Raw genomic sequence first — 23,388 nt, 5'->3', positions numbered from 1 at the left:
GAAAAGGGAATATTTTCAAAATAGTAATAGGAACTCTAAGATGCTTGCCAAACTCACACAGAAAGAAAAAGCCAAAAATGGGATAGGGTTAGTAAAAAATAAGCAGGGTAATGATTGTCATTTGATGAAGGATAAAATAAAAAATTTTCAGGATTTTTTTGAAGAGTTATACAAGAAAAGAGATATCCAAATGAAGAGGATGGAGGAATATGTGGATAAATTTTTGAAGAAAGGATTAGAAAAAGAACATAAGGAAATAATGGATAATAAAATATCGCAAAGTGAAATAGAGGAGGTTATAGACCAGCTTAAAGCAGGGAAATCACCAGGGGCAGATGGTTTAGGACCAGAGTTTTACAAAAAATTTAAAACCTTAATAGTGCCAAAGTTGCTGAAATTATATAATGCAATAATGGAGGGGGAGAGGATCCCAGAGTCATGGGAGCATTCTATAATAATTTTAATTCCGAAACCAGATAAGGATCTAACTCTCCCCGATTCATATAGACCAATTTCATTAATAAACCAAGATGCAAAATTTTTTTCAGGCATTTTGGCTAAAAGGTTAAATAAATGTATAGCTAAATATGTAGGGGAAGATCAATGTGGTTTTATAGCAGGTAGACAGATGCACACATTAATAGGTAGAGTGTTGAGTGTAATACAGGGGATAAAAAAATCAAGGATTAAGGCGGGTATTTTAGCGTTAGATATATTTAAGGCTTTTGATTGTGTGAGCTGGCAAACTTTAAAGTTGGTTATAAATAAAATGGGATTTGGTACTAAATTTAGAACAATAATAGAACAGTTATACTCTAAAAGCACAGCTGTAGTGGTAGTAAATGATGGAATAACGGACAAGATACGACTAGCTAGAGGGACAAGACAAGGATGCCCACTCTCGCCAGTCCTGTTTGTATTGGTGATGGAATTGTTGGCAAACGCAATAAGAGAGGATGAAGAGATAGAGGGGATAGGCAGTAGTAATAAAATTAAACTGAACATGTTTGCAGATGATACATTGATGACTATCAGAGATCCTTTAGGTAAAATGGAAAGAATTAAACAGCAGTTGAATGATTTTGAGGAAGTTACGGGGTTAAGGATAAACTGGGCAAAATCGGATTTGATGTTATTCAACTATACTAAAAAGGAAGAAAGGGAGTGGGAAGGGAAGGCTTCAGTTTTGAAAAGCAAAGAGAAAATTAAATATTTGGGTGTTAAGATTACAAAAAATTTAGAAGATTTGGGAAGTGAGAATTTAAATGGATTGAAAAAAGAATTAGAGGAAGAGTTAAAGAGGTATAAGAAACTGAATCTTTCCTGGTTTGGAAGAATAGCTTTAATAAAGATGAAAATTTTACCTAAGATTAATTTTTTCTTTAGAATGTTACCAATAAGAATTTCAGTGATAGAATTAAAAAGATGGCAGAATCTTATAAATAATTACTGCAATGAAGGGAAGAGATCAAGGATTAATAAAAGCAAATGGTATTTAAGCCAAAAGAGAGGCGGACTGGGTCTCCCAAACCTTGAGTACTACTATCTAGCTAATAGGTTAAGACATGTTGTTGAAGCAATTATAGGGGTAGGGGATTTGAAATGGATGGAGGAAAATACGCTAGGGAATATTGAGTTGAAATTGCAAAATGTGTTTTTTAAGCAAAAAGGGAAGGGTAAATGGCTTAATGATTTAGATAACCAATTTCTGAAGTTCCATTGGGAACTTTGGGATAATTATAAAAAGGAATTGTTTTCAAGTAATTCCCCCTTAACACCGGTGATAATGTTAAAGAAATTTCCTGAAAATTTAAAGATGAGGTTAAGCAAAGTTTTAAAAGAAAGAAATAAAATGAAATTAGGAGAGTGGTTAAGGGGGATGAATACAAGAGAGAGGTTGGAAGAAGTTTTGAGAGATTTGGAATTAACGTGGTTAAATTATTTTCAATTAGAACAATGGACTAAAAATTGGGTAAGAGAAAATGGAGAATGTAAAGAGAGGACGAAATTTGAGGAATTAATTGAACAAAAAGAAATAGATAAGGGACAAAACATAGGGATAAAGGGGTTAGTGAGTCAAATATATAATATATTAGTTGAGAAAGGAGGGCTGGATAGTGCTGGGAAAATGGTTTGGGAGACTGATTTGAAGATACAAATAGGACAACAGAGGTGGGATGGACTATGGAGACAGAGAGTGTTGAGAAATATGTCAGTAAGAATAAAGGAGAATTACTATAAACTTGTATGGAGGTGGTACTTAACTCCGGTTAGATTAAATAAGATTAATAAACAGCTTTCAGCAGATTGTTGGAGGGGTTGTGGAGAAAAGGGAACGTATTTACATATGTGGTGGGATTGTATATATGTGCAAAAGTTATGGAAGATGGTGTTTTATGAGATTGAACAGATTGTGGGATTTAAAGTAGAAGTTACACCAAGGATTGCATTACTCTCACTGCATGATGATCCTAAATGTAATAAAGAAATGAAAGAATTGATAACGAACCTACTGACAGCTGCGAGGTTGATAGTAACTAGGAATTGGAAAATTACAGGAGATTATTGTATTGAAGAATGGTATAAAGAAGTGTGGGACATTGCTATAAACGATAAATTGACATGTAATATAAAAATGCAAAGAGGCATAGTAAAAACGAATGATTTTGAGAGTATATGGAAAAAGTTCCTGGAGTTTGTATTTTCTAAAGGAAGGGGGGTTCCACCAACAGATGAAACTATGAGTTTTTGGAAACAAGAATGAGATCCCGAGGTGGGGGGAGCACTGTTATGTTTATTATATTATGTTTAATAGGTTAATATTGAATATATGATAGTAAGGTATGATAATATCTTGTATTAAGTGATTTTGATTTGTGTTTGTTGTTTAAAAAATAATAATAATAATAAAAAAAGATAAACATAAAAAAAATACATTATAATCAATTTAAAATTTAAAAATCCAAGGGTTTTTTTGTTTTGTTTTTACAAAAAAATAATAATTGATTTTTATCCACCCCACTTGTTAGGGAGGAAAGAGAGGGAGGGAGGAACAAAAAGGAGGAGGGTAATCTAAGGTGAATTGCTGCCAAAATGGGGGCTCTTTCTCCCTTTGTCCCATACCAGAGTGTCTGGCCTTTGATGGAGGCTGAGAGGGGAAAGGCAAGATGGCCACTGGGCCAGGCAGGCCAATGGCCATCTTGAACCAGGCAGATCAGCTGCAAAAATAGGGCTTCTTCCTCTGCTATGGTGCAGAATGGCTGACCCCTGGAGTTTGAAAAAGGAGAGGCCAAATGGTCTGACAAGTTAACTGAAACGATATTGGTTTCTTTCCATTTCCTTATGCTTTGGTGCAGAGTGGCTGGTTGCTGCTGGAGTCTGTATCTGTACATACCATAATAAGCTGATACATTAACATTCCATATTTTTCTGACCTTATTCCTCTCTGATAATTCTCCTACCCTTATCTTGTGTGATTTTAATATCCATGTGGATGACCCTCAAGACTCTGCAGCTCTACGTTTTCTCTCATTATCATCTTTTGATCTTAAGCCTCGGTCTGACTCACCCACACATTCCCTTGGACACTGTCTGGATCTTGTCTTCACTAGGAATTGCTCTGTCTGCTGTTGTCTTTCCTTTGTCAGATCATCATCTAATTTCTTTTACGATTACTCATAATCCTCCTTCCTTACATTCTGTTTCTCACTCTTGTCGCAAATTGCGATCTATTAACTATGAGGCTTTTTCTCAATCTTCTGCCTCCTCTCTTCCTTCTGTCATTTCTGCCATCTTGTTAGACTCAGCTGTCTCTCTATTTAATTCTTCTTTATCCTCAACTCTTGACAATTTTGCTCCATCTTTGACATGGATGGTCTGTCCTTCTCAACCCCTACCTTGGCTCATCTCTTTCATCTGCTATCTTTGTTCTTGTTCCCGGGTAGCTGAACGCCTTGGCACGTGACCAGGGACTAGGCGGATTTTGTCCATTACAAATTTGTTCTTTCTTCTTTTTCTCCTGCTATTTCCTTGGCCAAACAGCAGTATTACTCATTGCTAATTCAGTCAAATGCTAAGCATCCTCAGTGGCTCTTTGCAGCTTTCAATTCTCTTCCAAGGCCTAGTCCAACATCTCTCTCTGTATGCTAATGACTTTGCCTCTTTCTTCAGTACCAGAATTCAAACTATTTGCTCTGATCTTGCCATCTCAGCCCCTCTTCGAGTTCCCGTCCCTCAGTTGTCAGTTCCTTCTGGAACTTTTTCTGCATTCTCTTTGGTCTCAGCTGATGAACTGTCTAGAATACTTCGGAACTGTCTAGTGTTCTTCGGAACCTTCCACTTGTTCTCTTGATCTGATCCCTTCTTCTGTCTTTATCAATATTATTCCTGTTATCTTCCCTTCCTTCCTTCATATTATTAATAATTCTTTTTCCTCTGTTTCATTTCCGTCTGCTTTTAAGCATGCTACGATCTCTGCTACGATCTCTCCTATTCTTAAAAAGCTTTCCCTTGATGTGTTTTCCCTTTCTAACTACAGTCCTATCTCCTTGTTGCCGTTTCTTTCAAAGGTCTTGGAGCAGGTGGTTTACTCTCGTTGCTTTGATTTTCTTTCTAGTAACTCTGCTCTGGATCCTTTTCAATCTGGCTTCCTTTGCATTCCACTGAGACAACCCTTACGAAGATTACCAATGATCTTCTTATTGCCAAGTCTAAAGGCTTTTATTCTGTTCTTATTCTCCTGGATCTTACTGCAGCCTTTGATACGTTTGATCATGATCTTCTGTTGGATTCCCTTCGTGACCTTGGATTTCGCGACTCTGTCTATGACTGGTTTGCTTCTTACCTATCGGGCTGTTCATTCAACGTGTTGGCTAATGGCCACTTGCCTTCTTCCTTTCTCCTTTTAGTTGGGGTTCTGCAGGGCTTGTTGCTCGGCCCGTTGTTGTTTTCTTTATATATGTTGCCCTTGGGTAATCTTATTCGATCTCATGGTCTCCAATATCATCTGTATGCTGACGATACACAATTATATCTTTCATCTCCAGAACTTTCTCCTGATGTACAGGATCGTATCTCGGCATGTCTTTCAGATATCACAGCTTGGTTGCTACATCGTCGTTTGAAACTTAATATGGCAAAGACAGAATTGCTTGTTTTTCTTCCCAAACCTTCTCCCCATCTTTCATTCTCTATTACTGTTAATAGTGTTACACTTAATCCAGTTGAGCAAACTCATAGCCTTGGTTTTATATTTGACTCCTCACTTTCCTTTACTCCTCATATTGAGGCAGTAGTGAAGTCCTGCCGTTTTATCTTTTATAATATTGCCAGGGTTGTTTTTATCTGTCTCATCTGCCAAGACTCTTGTTCATGCTTTGGTCATTTCTCGGCTCGACTATTGTAACCTTCTCCTGACTGGCCTTCCTTCCTTTCACATTAGTTCATTGGTCTCTATTCATCAGTCTGCTGCTAAGATCATCTTCCTGGCTCATCACTTTGATCACGTCACTCCACTTCTGAAATCCCTTCATTGCCTTCCAATTCACCTCAGAATCCAATATAAGCTTCTCCTGTTGACTTTCAAAGCTTGTCTAACTCCTTTCTATCTTCCTTCTCTTATTTCACATTATTGCCCTGTTCATGCTCTTCGTTCATCAAATATTATGTTTCTTACCCGCCCAAGGGTCTCTACTTCCCTCGCTCAGCTTCGTCCATTTTCTCTCGCTGCCCCCTATGCCTGGAATTCTCTTCCAGCGCATTTGCGGACAACAGGTTCAATTACGGTTTTTAAAGCTCAGTTGAAAACTTTCTTTTTTTCTAAAGCGTTTAGAACTTGATTTTGATCTTACTTTTACACTGTTAGTTTTATTGTCCCGTGCCTGTTTGGTGCATTTCCTTCCCTTCTTATTTTTTCATTGTATTTTTATCAGAATGTAAGCCTGTGTGGCAGTCTGTTTGCTGTTTTATTGTTTTACTATGTACAGCACCATGTACATTGATGGTGCTATATAAATAAATAAAGAATAATAATAATAATTTTACTCAATGTTGCAGAGCTTTTCTTAGTTCCTTTAGGAGCATGAAGAAGCCAAAAACATTTTACAAACTTACTGTGATCCTTCCCCGCCCCCCAGCTAAATCATGCGGAGAGCCCCCACAAAGCTCTCCTCTTCACAAAGTCAACCTCCAGGTGTAGAGGGCAAAAAGAATGTGTTCAAACAACAGTTTGCAAGCTCCGGAACAGGTCTCAAGAGAGGTTATCAGTTGAGACACAGAATGTCAGGCTGTTTAAATGAAGGGCAAGAGAAGAGAGGGAACTGACCTGCTCAAGCCCCTGAACCCAAGCTAACTTCTAGTAGGTATTATGGAAGGGGGACGATTAGAGTTTTGGATATGTATGCTATGAAGTTTAACTGCACCACCACCGCCACCACTATTTCCACACTATCCAGAGTGGTTTCAGAAGGCGAGGAAAGGGAAAAAAGGACTCTTTCCCCTTTCCAGCTCTCTAAAACTGCATACCCCTACCTGCTGCATAGCATAAAATGCTCTTGTTGTTTTCTGTTGCTAGGACTGTGGCAGTCTGTGCATATTGATGATCTGAGGAGATCCAGGGAGATGGTCTCTGATGTAACTGCCCTGAGAAACATTACCATCAGTCAGCTGTTTTCTGATGATATTGGAAGGTCTGCAGAACATCCTGAATGTAAGAATATCAGTAAACCCAGTCTGTGTGAATTAGTGCACAAACATGCAAGCACACAAGCATATTTGTATGCCTGTTATTTTATATGTGCATGTTCTGACCGTCTGTAATCATTTCCAGTGTCTATAAGCTTAACAGTAGGCTAATCATATCATTGGGTCACACCTTCTGTATTGTTGCAGCTGTGATCGTGGAGGGAATGGAAGAAAAGGAAGAGGATATGGAAGTAGAGACATCCACAGTATCTGAAGCAAAAAAAGGGACTGTAAGTCTATATCCAATGTGTTTAATTTAGTTCTGCCCTTTGCTCTTTTCTTTTTTAGGGAAAAGAACCTTATTTGCCCCTGCTCCATGTAGCTCTATATCAAATACAGTTTCTTGCAGATGTTGGGGACAAATAAATCAGTGTCAAGGATATAAGTCTTCTTGTCCTGTGTTAGAACTTTTTTCTGTATCATTCCAATTAATACAGGATTACCAATCCAAATGGAAATATCTGCACATCCACGGTTGTTCCCACTTTAACAATATATTGGAATGCCAGTTTGTGCTAGCTTGGGCCTATTCATAGTGAACATGTCTAATCAAGGCTCCATCTGTCTTTAACTGTCTCCAGAAGAATAGAGCAGGGACTTTTCCTCAGCAGGCAATGCAAGCATCAGGAACCGGAGACATGACCTCCCAGGCAGCATTCATCCTTTCCTAGTCTTGCCATGTGCTTTTCTTAAATAGCCACTGCCATTACCATTCACCAAAGTCAGCAGTATCCTTTTTTCAGTTCTCCCTGGTTGTGGCTGCTCTTTTTTGAAGAGACAAGTGGGTTGACACTTGACCACAAATGCTGCAAGGGGGAGCTCCAGCCATTAGCACCCTCTTGTGTTTGTCAGGCCATTAGAGGGAGCCATTAGAGTAAAGGAGGGCTTGATTGTACTTGCTCTTTCATGAAATGGGTAATGTGACTTGGCAATTGATTTGTGCTTCTTCAGGATACTAACAGGCATTTCTTCCCTGCTGTTCCTGGAAAGTCCCACGTTTTGGACACCACCATCCTCCTGAGAAGTTGTGTGCAAAGTGCTGTGATCAAGCTAAGGGACCCAAATAAGGGTGGCAGCCGTAGCACTAAGAGAATTGAAATTCTCCTTAGTCTCCTATCTGAGGAAGATGACTTCAAAGGTATGAATTACTAGTATCACTTGAAGATGGAGCTTACTTGTGCAATTTCCTCCATGTCTTGCTGCACAAGACATACAATCACAGGGTTAGCCTTTATAAACTGACAAACACAGATATGAAAAAGCATAGGAAATAAGCACCAAAAAGCACAGAAATGGTAAGTTACGTTGCCTACCTTATCTTATAGGTTTTTTCTTTTAAATGAAGCCTTTTGGCTTGTAGAATATACATTGTGCTCTGGAGATCCTTTCACTGTTCAGTAAGCTAGAGTCATGGTGAAGTAGATAGAGCAAATAAAGCATACTGCGGGTAGTCTTAAAACCACATGAAGCAGAAACTTCCTAAACATTTCTCAGTCTTCCCCAAAGTGTTAGATGTTAAGATGGGTGCCTTAAATTAGGGATGTGCATAGTCCCCTTAATTCGCCTCGGAGGCAGTTTTGGAGAACCAGAAATGGCTCTGATTTGACTCAGGATGTGTCAGAAGTTGCCCGCCTTACCTTGATGCCAAAGCTGAGGCGAGATTTGACCCCACCCGAGGCAGCTTGGACTTGCGGGTCCCTGGGTGCCAGCCATGTGGCTGGCACCCAGGAAAGCTGGAAGCAAGGGTGACCGGGACTTCCTGCTCCCTCCCTGCTCCCTCAACCAAATCTGCCACCTGTGGGACTTACCTGGAAATGTGGTGTCCTCCTGAGGGCCAGGCTGCAATTTCAAGATATCGCTGGGGCTCTGTTTTAATACATTTATAGACGCAAACTACAGTGGCCGTAATGGGCCATTTCCCCTTTTTGGCTGCCATAGTTTGGGGTCACAGATATACAAAATACAGAGTCTCCGTGATAACTTGAAATTGCAGCCTGACTCTCAGGAGGACACCACGTTTCCTGGCAAGTTGTGGCAGTGATGTGGTGGTCATGTGATGGTGGTGATGCAGTGGCAGGAGAGCAGGGAGGGTGGGAAGGCCAATGGACTGACGGATGGCCTTGCGCCAGCTTTCCTGGAAGGGAGGGCCCAGCGTCACACCAAAGTGTCCTGAGGTGCCCCAAGGTAGACCCAAGTTAAGTCTGTGTGTAACAGACAACACGATAGTCAACAGTGGGGTAATAATTAACTTGAAAGTTGTTTATCTAGGGGGCACTCCCCACACGAAATGATAATAATCAACTGTGGTGTGGATTAGGATCAGCATTGACCTTACTATAAGTCCATGCTGAGTTGACTCACTCATCCCTCCCCTCTGCCCCCACTCAGTCCTCCTGTTAGCATCACATCAGCCATTGCTGCCAAAAATCTATACTGCCAGCTGGACTAGAGCGACAGCTGCTGCTTTGACCACTCTTGCTTTGCGACTCAGTGGTTGATGAAATAACCAAAGGTGACTGACAAAATAACCAACAGTGCCTGCCACACAACAAGATAACCAACGGTGGTTCAGATAGCCAACTCTGTACCACGTTGGTTCTTTGTGTGGGTTATTTTGGCCAAATAGCCAACCGTTGGTTAAAAAAACCACCTCCACAGATCACAATAATCTACAGTGAGTTAAATAACCAACTGTCAACTATTTAAACCACTGTTCGTTATCATGTTGTCTGAATGCAATCACTGGCTGCATTCAGACAACACGATAATCAATGGTGGAGTAATAATCAACTCAACAGTTATTTATCTAGGAGGTACTCAACACACAACCTGATGATAATCAACTGTGGTTTGGATTAGGGATCACCAATTATTTATTTTAGCATTTTTATCCTGCCCTTTAGCCAAAAAGGCTCTCAAGGTGGCTTACAAAAATATTTCTTAAGACAGTCCCTGCCCACAGGCTTACAATCTAAAAAACATGATGCAAAAGGAAAGGGGATCAGGAAGGTGATTAGAGCGGGGGAAGAAAAGCAAATTCAGGCACTAGATTCTTAGTTGCAAAGTTCAGCAGTGACAGTTGGTAGCAGGAGGGAGGGGGCTCTCAACTGGAGCTGGACCCAGGCCCGATGGAGAGGTACCTGGCTGCTGCTTCCTCCCCCAGCATTGAGTTTACTATTAGTCCATGCTGAGTTGACACACTCATTCCCTGCCCTCTCTCCTCCCGTCTAGTATCCCATCAGCCATTACTGCCAAAAATCTATCTTGCCGACTGAACTAGAGCAGCAGCCACTACTTTGACCACTCTTGCCTTGTAACTCTGTGGCTGATGAGATAACCAATTTTGGCTGAGGAAATAACCAATGGTGCCATCCACACAACACACTAACTAATGGTGGTTCAAATAGCTAACTCTGCACAGCGTTGGTTATTTGCGTTGGTTATTTTGACCAAATAATGAAACCATTAAATAACCAACCATCAGCTACTTAAACCCGTTTTGGTTACCGTGTTGTCTGAACCCAGTCATTGTGTCATCCGAGCCATCTAAAGAAAAACATTATATATAGTTTGGCTCTTAGGATAAAATGCATTTGCAGTAATAAAAAACACATCTCAAAACAATCTAATGAACTTAAAGAAGTTCTCTAACAATGTGGCTATCCTAGTCACATTATTAAACATGATTTCCATCGAGCATCAGTAATATTCATAGATACTCTCTTTTATGAAGCAAATGCTAACTCTTTGGGGGGATCCGCACGTCGTACCCAGAGCGCTTCTATGCGACCCCAGTGCACCCCGAAAACGATCGTCGAACTTGCCTGTAAAAGAAACGAGGAAGACGCGTCCGCGCCGCTGGCGCCACCCACCTCCCTCCTCGCCAGCCGGCGAGGAGAGCTCGACGGAGGGAGCACGACTCCGCTGCCGGCTCCGGCGCCCCTTTCGGAGGGGAAGGTGCCGGCTCCGGGAGACAGGAAGAAGGAATAGGAAAGGGAGAGGCGAGCGGTGTGTTGGTGTGTGGGTCTCCACCTTGAGAGACACGTCTCTTTTCTAACCCGAGCGGCTGCCGTCATCCCTTCCCCCTCAGCCTTTGGTGGGGGCGGCGGCAGTGGGGGTGGGGTGGGGAAGAGAACTGGCAGCTTTTGGTCCTTTGAGGAAGGGAAACAAGCGGGAAATCAGCCGCTCTTCTGTGCCCTCTTCGCTCTCTCGCCATCGCGCGCTTTCCTTTTTCTTTCCTTTCCTCTCCACCCCGCCTTCTTTCGCCGAGCTCTCCTCGCCGGCAAGGACGCCTCTTTCTCGTTTCTTTTACAGGCAAGTTAGACGATCGTTTTCGGGGTGCACTGGGGTCGCATAGAAGCGCTCTGGGTACGACGTGCAGATCCCCCCTTTGAAAGAAAATCATATTCTGTTTGTTGTGGCCTACCATTCTGCTGCCTTCACCTTCCACCAGATTGTGAAAGATAGTTACCCTATTATATTATATTATATTATATTATATTATATTATATTATATTATATTATATTGTGCTCGTTTAACTGAGCCATTAATTCTCCACTATGCAACTTTCAGAAGACCACCCAATTTATACGAATTACTAGTTAACCCAACACTAAAACAAGATATTTACAACCCAGAATCACACTGTTGTAATTCAGCTTGTTGCACTTATATGCAATTATCTTCAAGAAACTACTTCTTTTAAGAGCACAGTTACCCCCCCCCAAATGTATTAGCCAATCAGTAACATGCATTTCCACTAATGTGATTTAATTGTATGTAAAAAAAAAGCAGCCATATGCAGTATGAAGGAAAAATGTAAACGGACCTAAGAGCAAATTCTGTAATTATAAATCCGCTGTATCTATTAAAAATCCAGCACAGCCTGTTGCAAGACATTGTAACTCACCTGCACATAGTCTCTCTGGCTTCCAATTGAGCAAACAAAAGACACTGATATGCCTGATAGAAAGGAAAACCTCTGGATATACAGACTCAGGACTCTTGGTCAGTTTGGCCTTAACCTGGAGGACAGTTCATAAACTTTACACCACTCACACCTCTTAGGAATTTTCAACTCCCAGCATTCCAAACTGCTACTACGGGTATCCACTTAACATCACAGCTACTGATGAAGATGGAAGCTGAAATGTTTGGCACTGAATATATTTTTTAACCACTCTGCTGTATCTATCATTGCTAGACTGTCACACATATACATACACATACAGCAGCAGCTTTTGCACATTCATGCAACAGTACTTATCATACACATTCATTCACAACATTCACTATGTTTCACATATAACATTACTTCCCCAGGCTGTTAGAAGTCAGCAACCATTTTTCTTTTTTGCAATCAGGTTCTACCCTGGGAGTTTCAATCTGCCACATAGACATATGATGCAGTGTTTTCCCTTCCCTGCACCCAGGACAGTAGGATTTCTCTATTAATATTTTTTTAACTCTAAAAATAATTTTCATGCTTTAGAATGATAGAATATTTTAAAAGCTAGCTGTCTAACTAATATAGCTACCCCTGCAACTCTGTAAATTGTAATTTCATAGGCAAAAGTCAAATACTACAGAAGAGGTGGAAATGTGATATCAATACTACCTAGCTCAATTAATTGTCATTCCTGTGCAAAGATGCCTTGCTTAAACACTTAAAGATTAGCAAATTTACTGCTGTCTTTTCTTCCCCCCCCCTTTCCTTTCCTTTCCCTTCCTTTCCTTTCCTTCAGGCTCTTTCCTGAAGATAACAAAGAATCGCCTTTTAGACCTTTTGAGGAAGCAAGAAGAGTATTCTTACAATGTGAAAGAGTGGGTGCTCCGGGTGGCATCAAACCTCAATGCCCTCCAGGAAGCAGGAACTTTCAGGTATGACAGTGGTTTAAATCACTTCACTCTGACAGATTTAAAAATACAGGAAAATATTCAGAGATCTCTTTGTATGTATTTAAGGTGTTTTTATGCAAATGTGAAGGGGTTGCTGACTTTCCCCCCATTTGCTGCACCATATAATGTATCAAATGCTGCTTTGGAAGGTTTCCTAGACCCTCATGAGTGTTGTTTGGGTAGTGGTGGGCATAGGGAGCTGAGGTGAAAGAGTATCTTAAAAGTTTCAAGTTCTGCATATAGCCTTTAGAGCTTGACCCTCAGTTGCAATTATGCAACCAGTTTAAATGTGCTTAACAAGCCCATTGTTTTAATGCATTTATGTATGCATAATTAGGTGTAATATTGGAATCAAAGCATTTAATAGCTGTGTTAATATCGCTTGGGCCAATAATAGTTGGCTGTTTTTCAAAGGATCTATGTCTGCTTCAATTGAGAGCATTAATTCTGGAAGGGGTGTATGTTTACCTTGCTTCAAAGGCATGTTGTGCAATTTAACAAATCTTATTAAGAGATAAAAGATGCAAATGCACAAGTTTGAGGTGAGTTAAATTGAAGTACAGTGCATGAAGAGGGTTTTTTTTTTTACTTCATAGCACACGTTATCATTCTCTCCTGAGAAGTTTAATCTATCAGAATGAAAGGGCCTTGTGTGTATGTTTCCCCCCTCTCATTTGGGTGTGTCCTTTTGTTTGCTTTGACTGTCTTGACACTTGCAGACATACCCTGTGGAAACGGGTCCAGAGCGTGGTGACCCCATTTCTGGCCTATATAGTGTCTGTCTTAGACAGAGACTGTAACCTAGACCTACTGGTCAACCCAACAACAGAAAATTGTGTGAAAGATCTGTGGATGTTCATCTTCAGTGATCAGAAGCTTCTGAACATCCCTTATGTCATGAATCAGAACAGGTAAGCTGCATAAAGACTGGAATGATTGTTAACAAATTTATCTGTTGAATATGAACGGTGAATGTGAATTTTGATTCCACATAAAGAAACATCTTGTACATTTGGGAGATATATGCTGGTTTCATGCCATTATGGTTTGGCTGTTTATTTCTCAGTGGGCATGGCTTATGAAACAGATGCAATAGCTATTACCTTCTCTTCAAAAGCTCCATGCTGTTGCTATGGTATTCTTTTTCGAGAAAGATTGAAAATCATGAGTTGCTGTTAAACACTCAGTCTCTCTGTTTGTCTTTTTAAGTTCCGATGTCAAACATTAGCTTCCTGTTTGGTGTCAGCATGCCACTAGCTTTCTAACTTTTAATTTGCCTGTGTCTTGCCCAGCTCCTACACTGAGACAATTCTGGTACAGAATTACTTGGAGGTATCTAAACATGCTGGCAATATAATGCCCTTCAGCTGGAGAATAAAGGATTATTTGGAAGATCTTTGGGTTCAAGCTCAATACACCACTGGCAGTGAAGGTGAGAATGCAGGGGGAACCTTGCATCTGGTACCCTTTGTTAGAAAGTGTACATAAAGTACACCTTGAATTGATCTGTGGGCAGTATTGAAGCACCATCCCTTTTTGGTGCATGTTCTGTGTATCTGGCTTTCAGTTGCCTTCCTCTCTGGTGCTCAATCTGGTGTTACGTATGTATGTACATATGTTATGTATGTATGTACGTATTATTTAATTAATACTGTATACTTTTCAAGAGTCCAAAGTGACTGATAAAAGATAAAAATATAAGAATTCTAAGCAACTTCTCTTTTTCTTGAACTTCCATCTATCTCATCTTCCAAGTATATTGCTTCTCTCTTCTACCTTCTTTGCTTTTCTGCCTCCTCATAAGATATTTCTTTCTTTCTGTTAGCATCATTGGCACAGGCTTGCCTAATCCTAACTAGCAAAAAAAGGACTCCGTTGCCATCCGAAGTAAAGAAATCAATAGCAACTTGATTTCACACTCTTCTGTTACCTTAAGTATTTTAGAGGAGTTGATTTTTTGCGCTATCACTGGGACTAAGCTTGAAATTAAATTTATTTATTTAAGCATTTTTTATGTCGCCATTCAGCCAAAAAAGGCTCTCACGGCGGCTTACAAAAGTATTTCTTGACAGTCCCTGCCCACAGGCTTACAATCTAAAAGACATGACACAAAAGGAAAGGGGATTGGGAGGGAGGAGGAGGGGGGAAAGGAAAGGAAATTCAGGCACTAGATTCTTAGTTGCAAAGTTCAGCAGTGACAGTTGGTAGCAGGAGGGAGGGGGCTCTCAGCTGGAGCTGGACCCAGGCACGATGGAGAGGTGCCTGGCTGCTGCTTCCTCCCTCACTGGTGGCCTCTGCAATGACAACTACCAACCAGATGTGGCAAATAGGAGTCTATACATCCAAACCTGAGAGGGTAGGGCAAGGCTGCAAGACACCTTTTGTCTACTTCAGATGTAGACTGCCACCACCCACATGATTGGTAACTCTCATCACAGAAACTTGAGAACTGAGGTTTTTATACTTATGGAGAAGTATAAGTCCCTTTTCTAGAGCTTCCTTTAAACTCCTTAAAATCCAAATTAGTGTGTTTGCCAACTGGCTAGGTCTGCTGCGTAAGGCCACCTTCAAGCTACACAAAGAACTAAATCAACTAGTTTCCAGTTGAATATGTTTATTAAAAGAACCAAGTAGCAAAAAGTTCAAAAAGTTCAGAAATGGTGAGTTCCTTAACCTCCACCAAATGGAATTAATTAAAGTTTACTTAACTCACCACAGCAGCTTGCAGGTGGGGGAGGGATGAAACCAACCTGGGACTCCACAGCTTGGAAGAGTTTAATCTTGACTCTTTGCCAGCCACTCAAAGACAAAGGAAGATTTCTCAAACAAAGGTAGTTCTATGAAGGACAGGAACTCCAAAAGAGGGACTGGAAATTCAAACTGACCAATTAAAAGCTTGGGAGGATTTGATCATGCATCCACTGGGCAATTCCTGTAGGTACCTTGGAAAGAGATGGGAAGGGTGTGTTAAGTCTCAGATGTGTAGTAATGCAGTTTGAGTACTTAAAAATGCCTGGGCATTTTCTTTGTTCAGACACATTTCTAAAAAGGGGTGGGCTTTTACAAATATCTGAATCCAATGTAATAAGTAAACCATATTTGATGTGGGAAAATGTATATCCCCAACATTGTATTTACAAACAAAAATAAAACTTTAAAACCTGGGGGGGGGGTAGGGGATGCCACTAGAGTGAGGCAGCTGTCTCAGGCTTTTGTTTTTGGATGGCATGAAAGAGCAGGAAATTATTGCCTATTCAATTTATCATTGCATTTATTTATTTTTACTTCCAGGGGGAATGAAAGGCATTCTGAAGTACACAGAAATCAGGGCTCATAACCCCCTGCACTGCCATTTTGTATCTGGCTCTGCCCAGTATGTGTCAATCTAAGAGAAATACCTGCTGTCTCCCCCCACCCCAAACATCCACCTACCCCACATCAGAAATCAAAGCACTAAATTTGGAACAACCTCTTCCTCTTTTTGACAATGACTCTGAGACTCTGGCATAGGCTGCTCTATATATTTATAAATTAGGGGGATTGGCCATAGTTTTTAGCTCAGCTTTCTTCTTTTGCAGTATTTGGGGGTAGGGGTGAAAACCTTGCTTGAAGATCAGGGTAGGGAATGAACATTCAAGTGGGGGCTACCATAAGGTTGGACGGTTGATTTTACATTTCCCTTTAAAAAATGTTTTTAAAGGTAAGGTTCCACTCCTAATGGTTGTCAACGTTAAAAATGGGGCTAGAATGCCCCTGGGAATGACAATATGTAATTATGTTGCCTCTTTCCCCCCTGAAAATGCCCCTGGGAACAATGGTATATCACCAGAGTTAAATAAAAGTGATGTATCAATATTCTTACCTATTGAAGTAGTACCATGGCACTGATTAACTGGCACTTATATGGGATATGCTGTAGCAATATAAATTAATATCTAAGTTAAAAAAAAATCCCAATGTGCTCTTTTTCTGTAGGCCACGCAGAGAAGTTTGTAGCCATCTTTCAGACGAATCCACTGGGGCAGTATATCACCAATCTCTCTGAGGAAGAGAGGGAGAAACTTTTCCACTGTTACCTCAGAGACTTCATCCTTCTGGCAATGGGAATATCTTTGGATAAGGAGCTAAAGGTCAGTATTATGTGAACAGATGTCTGGGGCAGGAGGTTCCCCATCACCAGTCTAGGTGTTTGAACAAAGCATATGCCAATTATGATGCCCAGGAATTGTGAGCTGTAGTATCTGCCATGACACAGGCTCTGAACAACCGACCCGGCCGCGGCTACTCCCTGCTCAAGCCAAGCACCACCGCTTGATACGCCTGAGGCAAGGGATAGAAACCACCTTCCCCCAAACTATGTGGAGAAAGGGGTTTAAATGGAGAAGGATTTCAATATATAAAATAATGCACTGCGAGTTATATATGCTGAGGTGAATTATTGTCAGTGTGGGTGCTAAATGTGTAAGCTTCAGATGATAAATGCCAAACAGACATGTGGGATTTTTGTGGTAGTTAAAAACAAAATAATTAATATTCATTTTTAAAAGTTCACAAGCTTTGTTTCAAATTAAAACATTTTAAAACCTTTTTGAAACTGTTCATCCAATCCTTTCAGTCATTCACATACGCGCTTTCCTTTCTCTCACACAATCACTCTTGAGCTTTCTTTATTATCAGTATGGTTTAATATACATCAGCTATGTGCACACCACACTCCAAAGACACCACTCTCTACACTGGACCTCAAATTCTCCAGACCCAAGTACTCTAAGCACCAAGAGCTAACGCACAGAGAGCCCTAACGACTCTAAGAGTACCTAAAAAGTCTCTCACAATCCCCTCAGTCATTCTCTTATGTATCACTCCTCCCCGCTCCACAGACATTCTAACTCCACCCACTCAGGCCAACATTTTAAAAACCACAGACTTACAAACTCAAGACATATATTTGGGAACTGACTTGTGGGGTGTAACGCCACAGTATCTGACTGAGGGACATACTTCAACAGAGTATGTCTGGCTGATTATTATTACTAAAGCAGATTAATATTCCCAGGACATGGAATGGAAGGTTGTACACATCCATTCCCAGAGGTAGCTCTTGGAATGACAATGGCCAAGGCATTTATTTGCATCTGAAGAGGTTTCATGTCTATTCTCTATGTTCAGATGAGATCACTGAGGGCTTCCTTCACAAGAGCAAAATAAGGCACACTTTTGACTGGACACTCAAGGAAGTTTGCTGGTGGTTTTGATGACAACATAAACCTCCTGCACATCTCCTGCTGCTTTCCCCAGTTATTCTGTTTAAAAAAATACCTTGGATATCCTGATTCTTCTGAAATGTCTTGGAATTTCCTACTGTGTGCAGGGGAAGTTGCGCTGCAAAATACCCACTAGAAGGCGCTGTCCCATTCAATACTATGAGCACTGGAGTTTTCTGTTACAGACCATGTGGTCACCCCTCTCCTTCCATGTAATTCAGCTCACTACAATTGCAGGAGAGAAGGAGGAAGCAAAGCGTCAGATAGCAAGCACGATTTCCCTTTAATCTAAAGCCATGAAACTAAAGGTGCTTCAATCAAAAGGCATTGTGCATCTATTCCATCTTTTCCATCTCAACAGATTTTTTTTCTGTCGGGAAGATCTGAGAGAGTTACAAATTGAGGGTTACTACAGTTTCCAGAAGGGTATTCATGTTACACTATTTCCCCCACCCCCCCAAGGAAAAGGGGGGAAAGAAAGAATAAAGAAAAGAGTCTTGTGGCTCCTGGTTAGTCTTTAAGGTTCCGCAAGGCTCTTTGTTGATTTTACCAGGGGCATTTCCACACGTCGTCCCCAGAGCGCATCTATTCGACCCCAGTGCACTCTGAGGACGATCGTGAAACTTGCCTATAAAAGAAACGACGAAAAGACGTTCTCCGCGCCGGCGCTACCCAGCTTCCTGCTTCCCGCCCAGGACGGATAGCTCGGCAGAAGAAGGCGGAGGAGAGAGCGGAAGCAGCTCTCTCTCCCACCTTCTTCAAAAAAAGCTCTCCGAGCCGGCCGGGGAGCAGGAAGCTGGGTAGTGCCGGCGCCGAGGACGTCTTTGCCAGCTTCCTGCTCCCCGGCCGGCTCGGAGAGCTTTTTTTGAAGAAGCTGGGAGAGAGAGCTGCTTCCGCTCTCTCCTCCGCCTTCTTCTGCCGAGCTATCCGTCCCGGGCAGGAAGCTGGACGTCTTTTCGTCGTTTCTTTTATAGGCAAGTTTCACGATCGTCCTCAAAGTGCACTGGGGTCAAATAGATGCGCTCTGGGGACGACGTGTGGAAGGGCCCCAGGTATCATTCATCTAATGAAAATTTTGGTCACTGAAAAAAACAAATCTTTTTTTTTAAAGTACATCCCTACAATTGTGCATGTGATTTAGATGAATTACAGACAATTTGAAACCTTGTTTTACATTTCCAGTTGCTGCAAATGGCCCTCTTATCATGCATAGAGGAAATGAAGTCAGCCTCTTCCAGTGCAAAAGACTGGGTGCTTCCCCTCCCTTGGATCCACCTTGGTTACCATCAGTTTAGGAGTCGGCTGCAGAACTTTTCACGGATTCTTGTTGTGTATCCTGATGTGTTCAATCCTCTCAATGAACATGCACAGAAAGGAAGCAATATTTCACAACACCAAATGGTAGGACTGATATTGGTTCCCTGTTTTACTTTTAAATATTAGGGGAAATGCTAATCTTTTTACAGGGAAGTGCTAGAAGTTACACAGGGCTTCTTTTAAAGTGTTGGTGTGCACATATGCCACAACTCTCCTGAGATGTGAGGAAACTGAACTTAAAATGACACATAAATGAGAGAAACTGCAAATATTTCAAGGTATAGACTACAATGAGGAGCCCTTGCTAAATGAATACATTGTGCTGAAAACAATACAGTGGAATTCAGTGAAGTGAACTGTAAAGTTAATACACAGGAAGACAAAGCAGATTTTAAAGGGAAGCTAAATGAATGTATCCTGTTTATCCAAAAGAGTGCAAAAGCAGGTGAGCGTCATCTCAGTATGCTGAATCATCTCAGTATGCTGGATAGGGTTTTATTTGTAAAAAGTCCAACGTGTTTCAGCCCCTTTTTTGTTGTAAGGCCTTCTTCAAGGGGCTGTAACAACAACAACAACATGAGCTAGGACAACACATAAATGCAATATATATATAATAAAAAGAATTAAGGTAATTTGCAACAAGTCCTGTTCATAAATTTAAGCATTATAAATCCTATAAAACCTTTACATCCATACTCATATCTATACTTACTGGAACTAGGAAAGGAGATGGTTTGAATGCTGCTTGGTTTTTATTTTTGCGAACCGCCCTAATAGCTTTGGCTATTAGGCGGTATAGAAATGCTATCAATAAACAAATGCATTGAAATTCCAGTATATTCAATTCGGCTTCAGGGTCCAGGACATTGTTGGTCTCTACAGTCATTGTTCTGCTTGAGCAAAGGGGGCATACTATCTTAACAACATTTTCAATCCTAATTATTGTAGGAAGTGAATATATTTTATCTTTACTGTTCATTCCTGATTGCCCTAGGTACTTGATGTGCTTGCTGCACTGGCCTGTGTTGAAATGCTTGAAGAAAATACGTTGAAATGCAGACCTCAGACCTGGCTCCAGCAGGTGAAGAACCTCCAGATGCCAATTGAACTTGTGTGTACCCCAAACTACATACAAAACAAGCGGAGCCAATGTGGCCAATGGCTCCAAGATATCCAGTAAGTGTAGAAATGCTATCTGCACTTTATTTCAATTGAGGTGGATGATGTATGGCAGTGTTCTTTAGGCAGGCTGCAGGTGCATTTTTTAATGCCCTGCCAGAGCCCCCCTTTTTTCACACTGGGTGGTATACCAGAAGCCTTGTGGCCATCTGCACAGTGAGAATGGAATAGGCAGATTGGCTGGCTCAACAAACCTCCCCGCTTTTTCTGTGAGCCCAGCATTTGGCAGTTGGCTTGGTGTGTTTCATGTGTGTAAGAGAGGGCTGGGTGACAGAGCTTGCCTGCCTGCCTGCCAGTGATGGTGCTAGGCACTTAAAAGATCCACAGCTTTGGCTCATAGAACATTAATCTACATAGAATGTGTATGTGCTAATTTATATATGTGGGCGCAAAAGAGACAAGCTCTGGTGCTTAGAGAATTCGTATAATACTGTAGTTTTCAGCGTTCTGTGCTGGAGCTGCGTTTGTAAATTTTAAAGTGCCATGTTGACTTGCCAACACGGCTCTTTAAAATTTACAAATGCAGCTCCAGCACAGAATGCTGAAAATTACAGTATTATAAACTGCAGACTGCAATCTGAAAAACTTTGCACTACAGTAGCTCCTTGACAGCTCATTATCTTTTTCCAGCTCCTGATGAAGGACTCCCAGTCCAAAATGTTGAGCAGCTTTGGAGAGAAATAAAAAAAACCCTGTATACGAATTCTCTAAGCACCAGAGCTTGTCTCTTTTGCGCCCATGCTATTTGATGCATTTTTTCCCTCACAGACACTCCCCTAATTTATATATGCACATTTATAAATACATAGTAGGATTTATTTACATTCCACATAAGCAAAGTTTTCCATGAGCCTTTTCACCTCCTAAAAATGGCACCTTTTGCACCTAATAGGAGTTTCAACAATTTGACAGAGCATCAATTCAAAAGCACGCCAAAGATCAGTTGCAATTAATTTTCTAAGTCCCACCCAGATCCTGCTCCATAACTTAATAAATTCGCCTTCAGTTAATTACTCCAATCACCATTACCCCCACAAATTAAATTCAAATAAAATTAAGTAGTGCATGATTGAACAAAAACTGGAAAGCTGTTTGGCCAAAGCTCTCTATTTCATTCATTCCCAAATCCTTGATACACCATCTTGGGTCTTGGATAGATTGCCTGTTACAGTGTGTTCTAGTCAAGTTTATGTTTTTGATTTCCTGTGAACTTCCTATTTAAATTATGAAGATGTTTCCCTCCTTTCTTAGAATATGTACTTTTTATTAAGGCTTAATCTTCCTTGAAAATCTTCAAAAGTTGCCTCAAGCTGGCTCTGTGCAGAAGTTTATGCAAAGAATTGGGCTCAGCAAATATTCTACTCCATAACTCTGAGTTTTCTCTTTGAAACAGAAAACGATGGAATCGGGTGCTCGTGATGTCTCTCTTTGTAGAAAACGTACTGCTTGGGGTAAACACATTGATTCCAGAGCTGAAGGATCTTGTAAAGACATATACCCGGCAGCTTGGAAAGGTAAGAACTTTATTTTCATTTGGTGGAAAAGATAACTTAATAGTTCTAAGAGACACTACGCAACATCTTTTTCTACTGGCTACTTATTTATAGACCTTATTTCAGAGCTAAAAACGTAATATAAAAAAACCAACATTTTATTTTAAAAAAACAAAGATTATTTGGATTTCAAATTCAGATTTGAGGCATATGTAGTCATCCAACAGCTGCTGTTCCCTGAATAGTTGGAAGTAGGCAAATTCTTTGATTTGTTTGATCAGTGGGGAGCAGTTATCGATGAACATCTTGGTGCAGTGAGGTAATATTAGCCTAATCAGTTTGGATGCAGTTGCTAATGTGTGGTGAGTACTGATGGCAGCAACAGAGTCCTTCCTTGACAGGAGCACAGGGCAAGTTCTTCACATGCCACAGTTTAAATTGGCCACCAGGGAAGGGAACTGATTTCAAATCCCCAAGACGTTCATGTTTCTTTGATTAGACCAGGGGCTCAAAAAGTATGGCTACCTGGACTGCATGCCGCCTGCCAATGCATTTCTGGCAGATCCCTTGCATTGGCCACCACCATGAAAATAAATTGCACTGGTTGGGGTTTCCTTGCTAGTGCTAGCAAGAGAAAGCGATCCCTTATCTCCAATCAGTGCTGACCCCGTTCTTTATTTTCAATTTCTCCTTTGCTTACTAGAGATAGCAAGTTAACTCTGAAGTGTGTGTTTGTGTGTCTGCATGAGCAAATGCATGAGTGTGTGTATGTGTGCATTTGCATGAATGTGTGCCTCTTGGCACCTTTGGGGACAAAAAGATTATGCAGCTCTCTTTTAGACCATTTGTCGTGACAATTTTGTGCAATATTTAGAAGTAAAATGTGAAAAGACATTTCAACAGAACATTTAGCATTAAAATTATTGGCAAAGCATCTTGAGAATGAGAGCACTCTGTATAGGCTGCGTATCCCAGTACTTCATCTCGGGATGAAGCACCTTCCTTGATACTGACCTCTCTGATTGATGCAGTTTACACTGTTCAGACTTGATAGAAACCCTTGATGCCGGCCACATCTACCACTGCTCCACCAACGCCTGCAGATCAAATGCAGTTACCTCTGCCCTGGCGATGTCCCCACTGAAGGGGGGCATTCCAATAATGTTTACATTGGAGGGCAATCTCCAAGACCTGTCTCTCACAGGACCTGTCCCTCGACAACCTCGTCATTACGATCAGGAGTGACATGGCATGGATCGCGATCGTCACCGATCACCGAGCTCTGTGTGGTCATTCACTTTCTCTACAAAGGATCATGTCCCTAGGTTTGACAAGCAAAGCCAGTACCAACAATGGTCTTGATCCCTATTCTCAGAATGGTTCAGATGTTACAACTGGGAGATGCCATACAGGAGACCCTGTGAATGGGTTGTTTTCTGTAATGAGCCATATCACCCCCTTCATTGTGATTGTCATCCTGGGCCTCCCTATTGGA

The 23,388-nt window shown here is 41.1% G+C and overlaps 1 protein-coding gene across 1 annotated transcript in view; it reads left to right on the top strand.

Annotated features, from left to right (window-relative positions):
* The window catches only part of LOC134394557 (E3 ubiquitin-protein ligase RNF213-like), a 121,750-nt gene that overhangs the window by 61,529 nt on the left and 36,833 nt on the right, over window positions 1–23,388 (top strand). Inside the window, exons 30-39 of the mRNA XM_063120119.1 lie at window positions 6,572–6,706; window positions 6,889–6,971; window positions 7,693–7,879; window positions 12,487–12,622; window positions 13,360–13,551; window positions 13,933–14,072; window positions 16,616–16,770; window positions 19,087–19,305; window positions 20,216–20,397; window positions 21,794–21,914. Coding sequence (XP_062976189.1) covers window positions 6,572–6,706; window positions 6,889–6,971; window positions 7,693–7,879; window positions 12,487–12,622; window positions 13,360–13,551; window positions 13,933–14,072; window positions 16,616–16,770; window positions 19,087–19,305; window positions 20,216–20,397; window positions 21,794–21,914 — 1,550 coding nt within the window. The remainder of the gene's footprint in view (window positions 1–6,571; window positions 6,707–6,888; window positions 6,972–7,692; window positions 7,880–12,486; window positions 12,623–13,359; window positions 13,552–13,932; window positions 14,073–16,615; window positions 16,771–19,086; window positions 19,306–20,215; window positions 20,398–21,793; window positions 21,915–23,388) is intronic.

The sequence above is a fragment of the Elgaria multicarinata genome, chromosome 3, assembly GCF_023053635.1.
Source record: "Elgaria multicarinata webbii isolate HBS135686 ecotype San Diego chromosome 3, rElgMul1.1.pri, whole genome shotgun sequence".
Taxonomy (NCBI): domain Eukaryota; kingdom Metazoa; phylum Chordata; class Lepidosauria; order Squamata; family Anguidae; genus Elgaria; species Elgaria multicarinata.
This window is presented reverse-complemented; position numbering and strand designations above follow the sequence as displayed.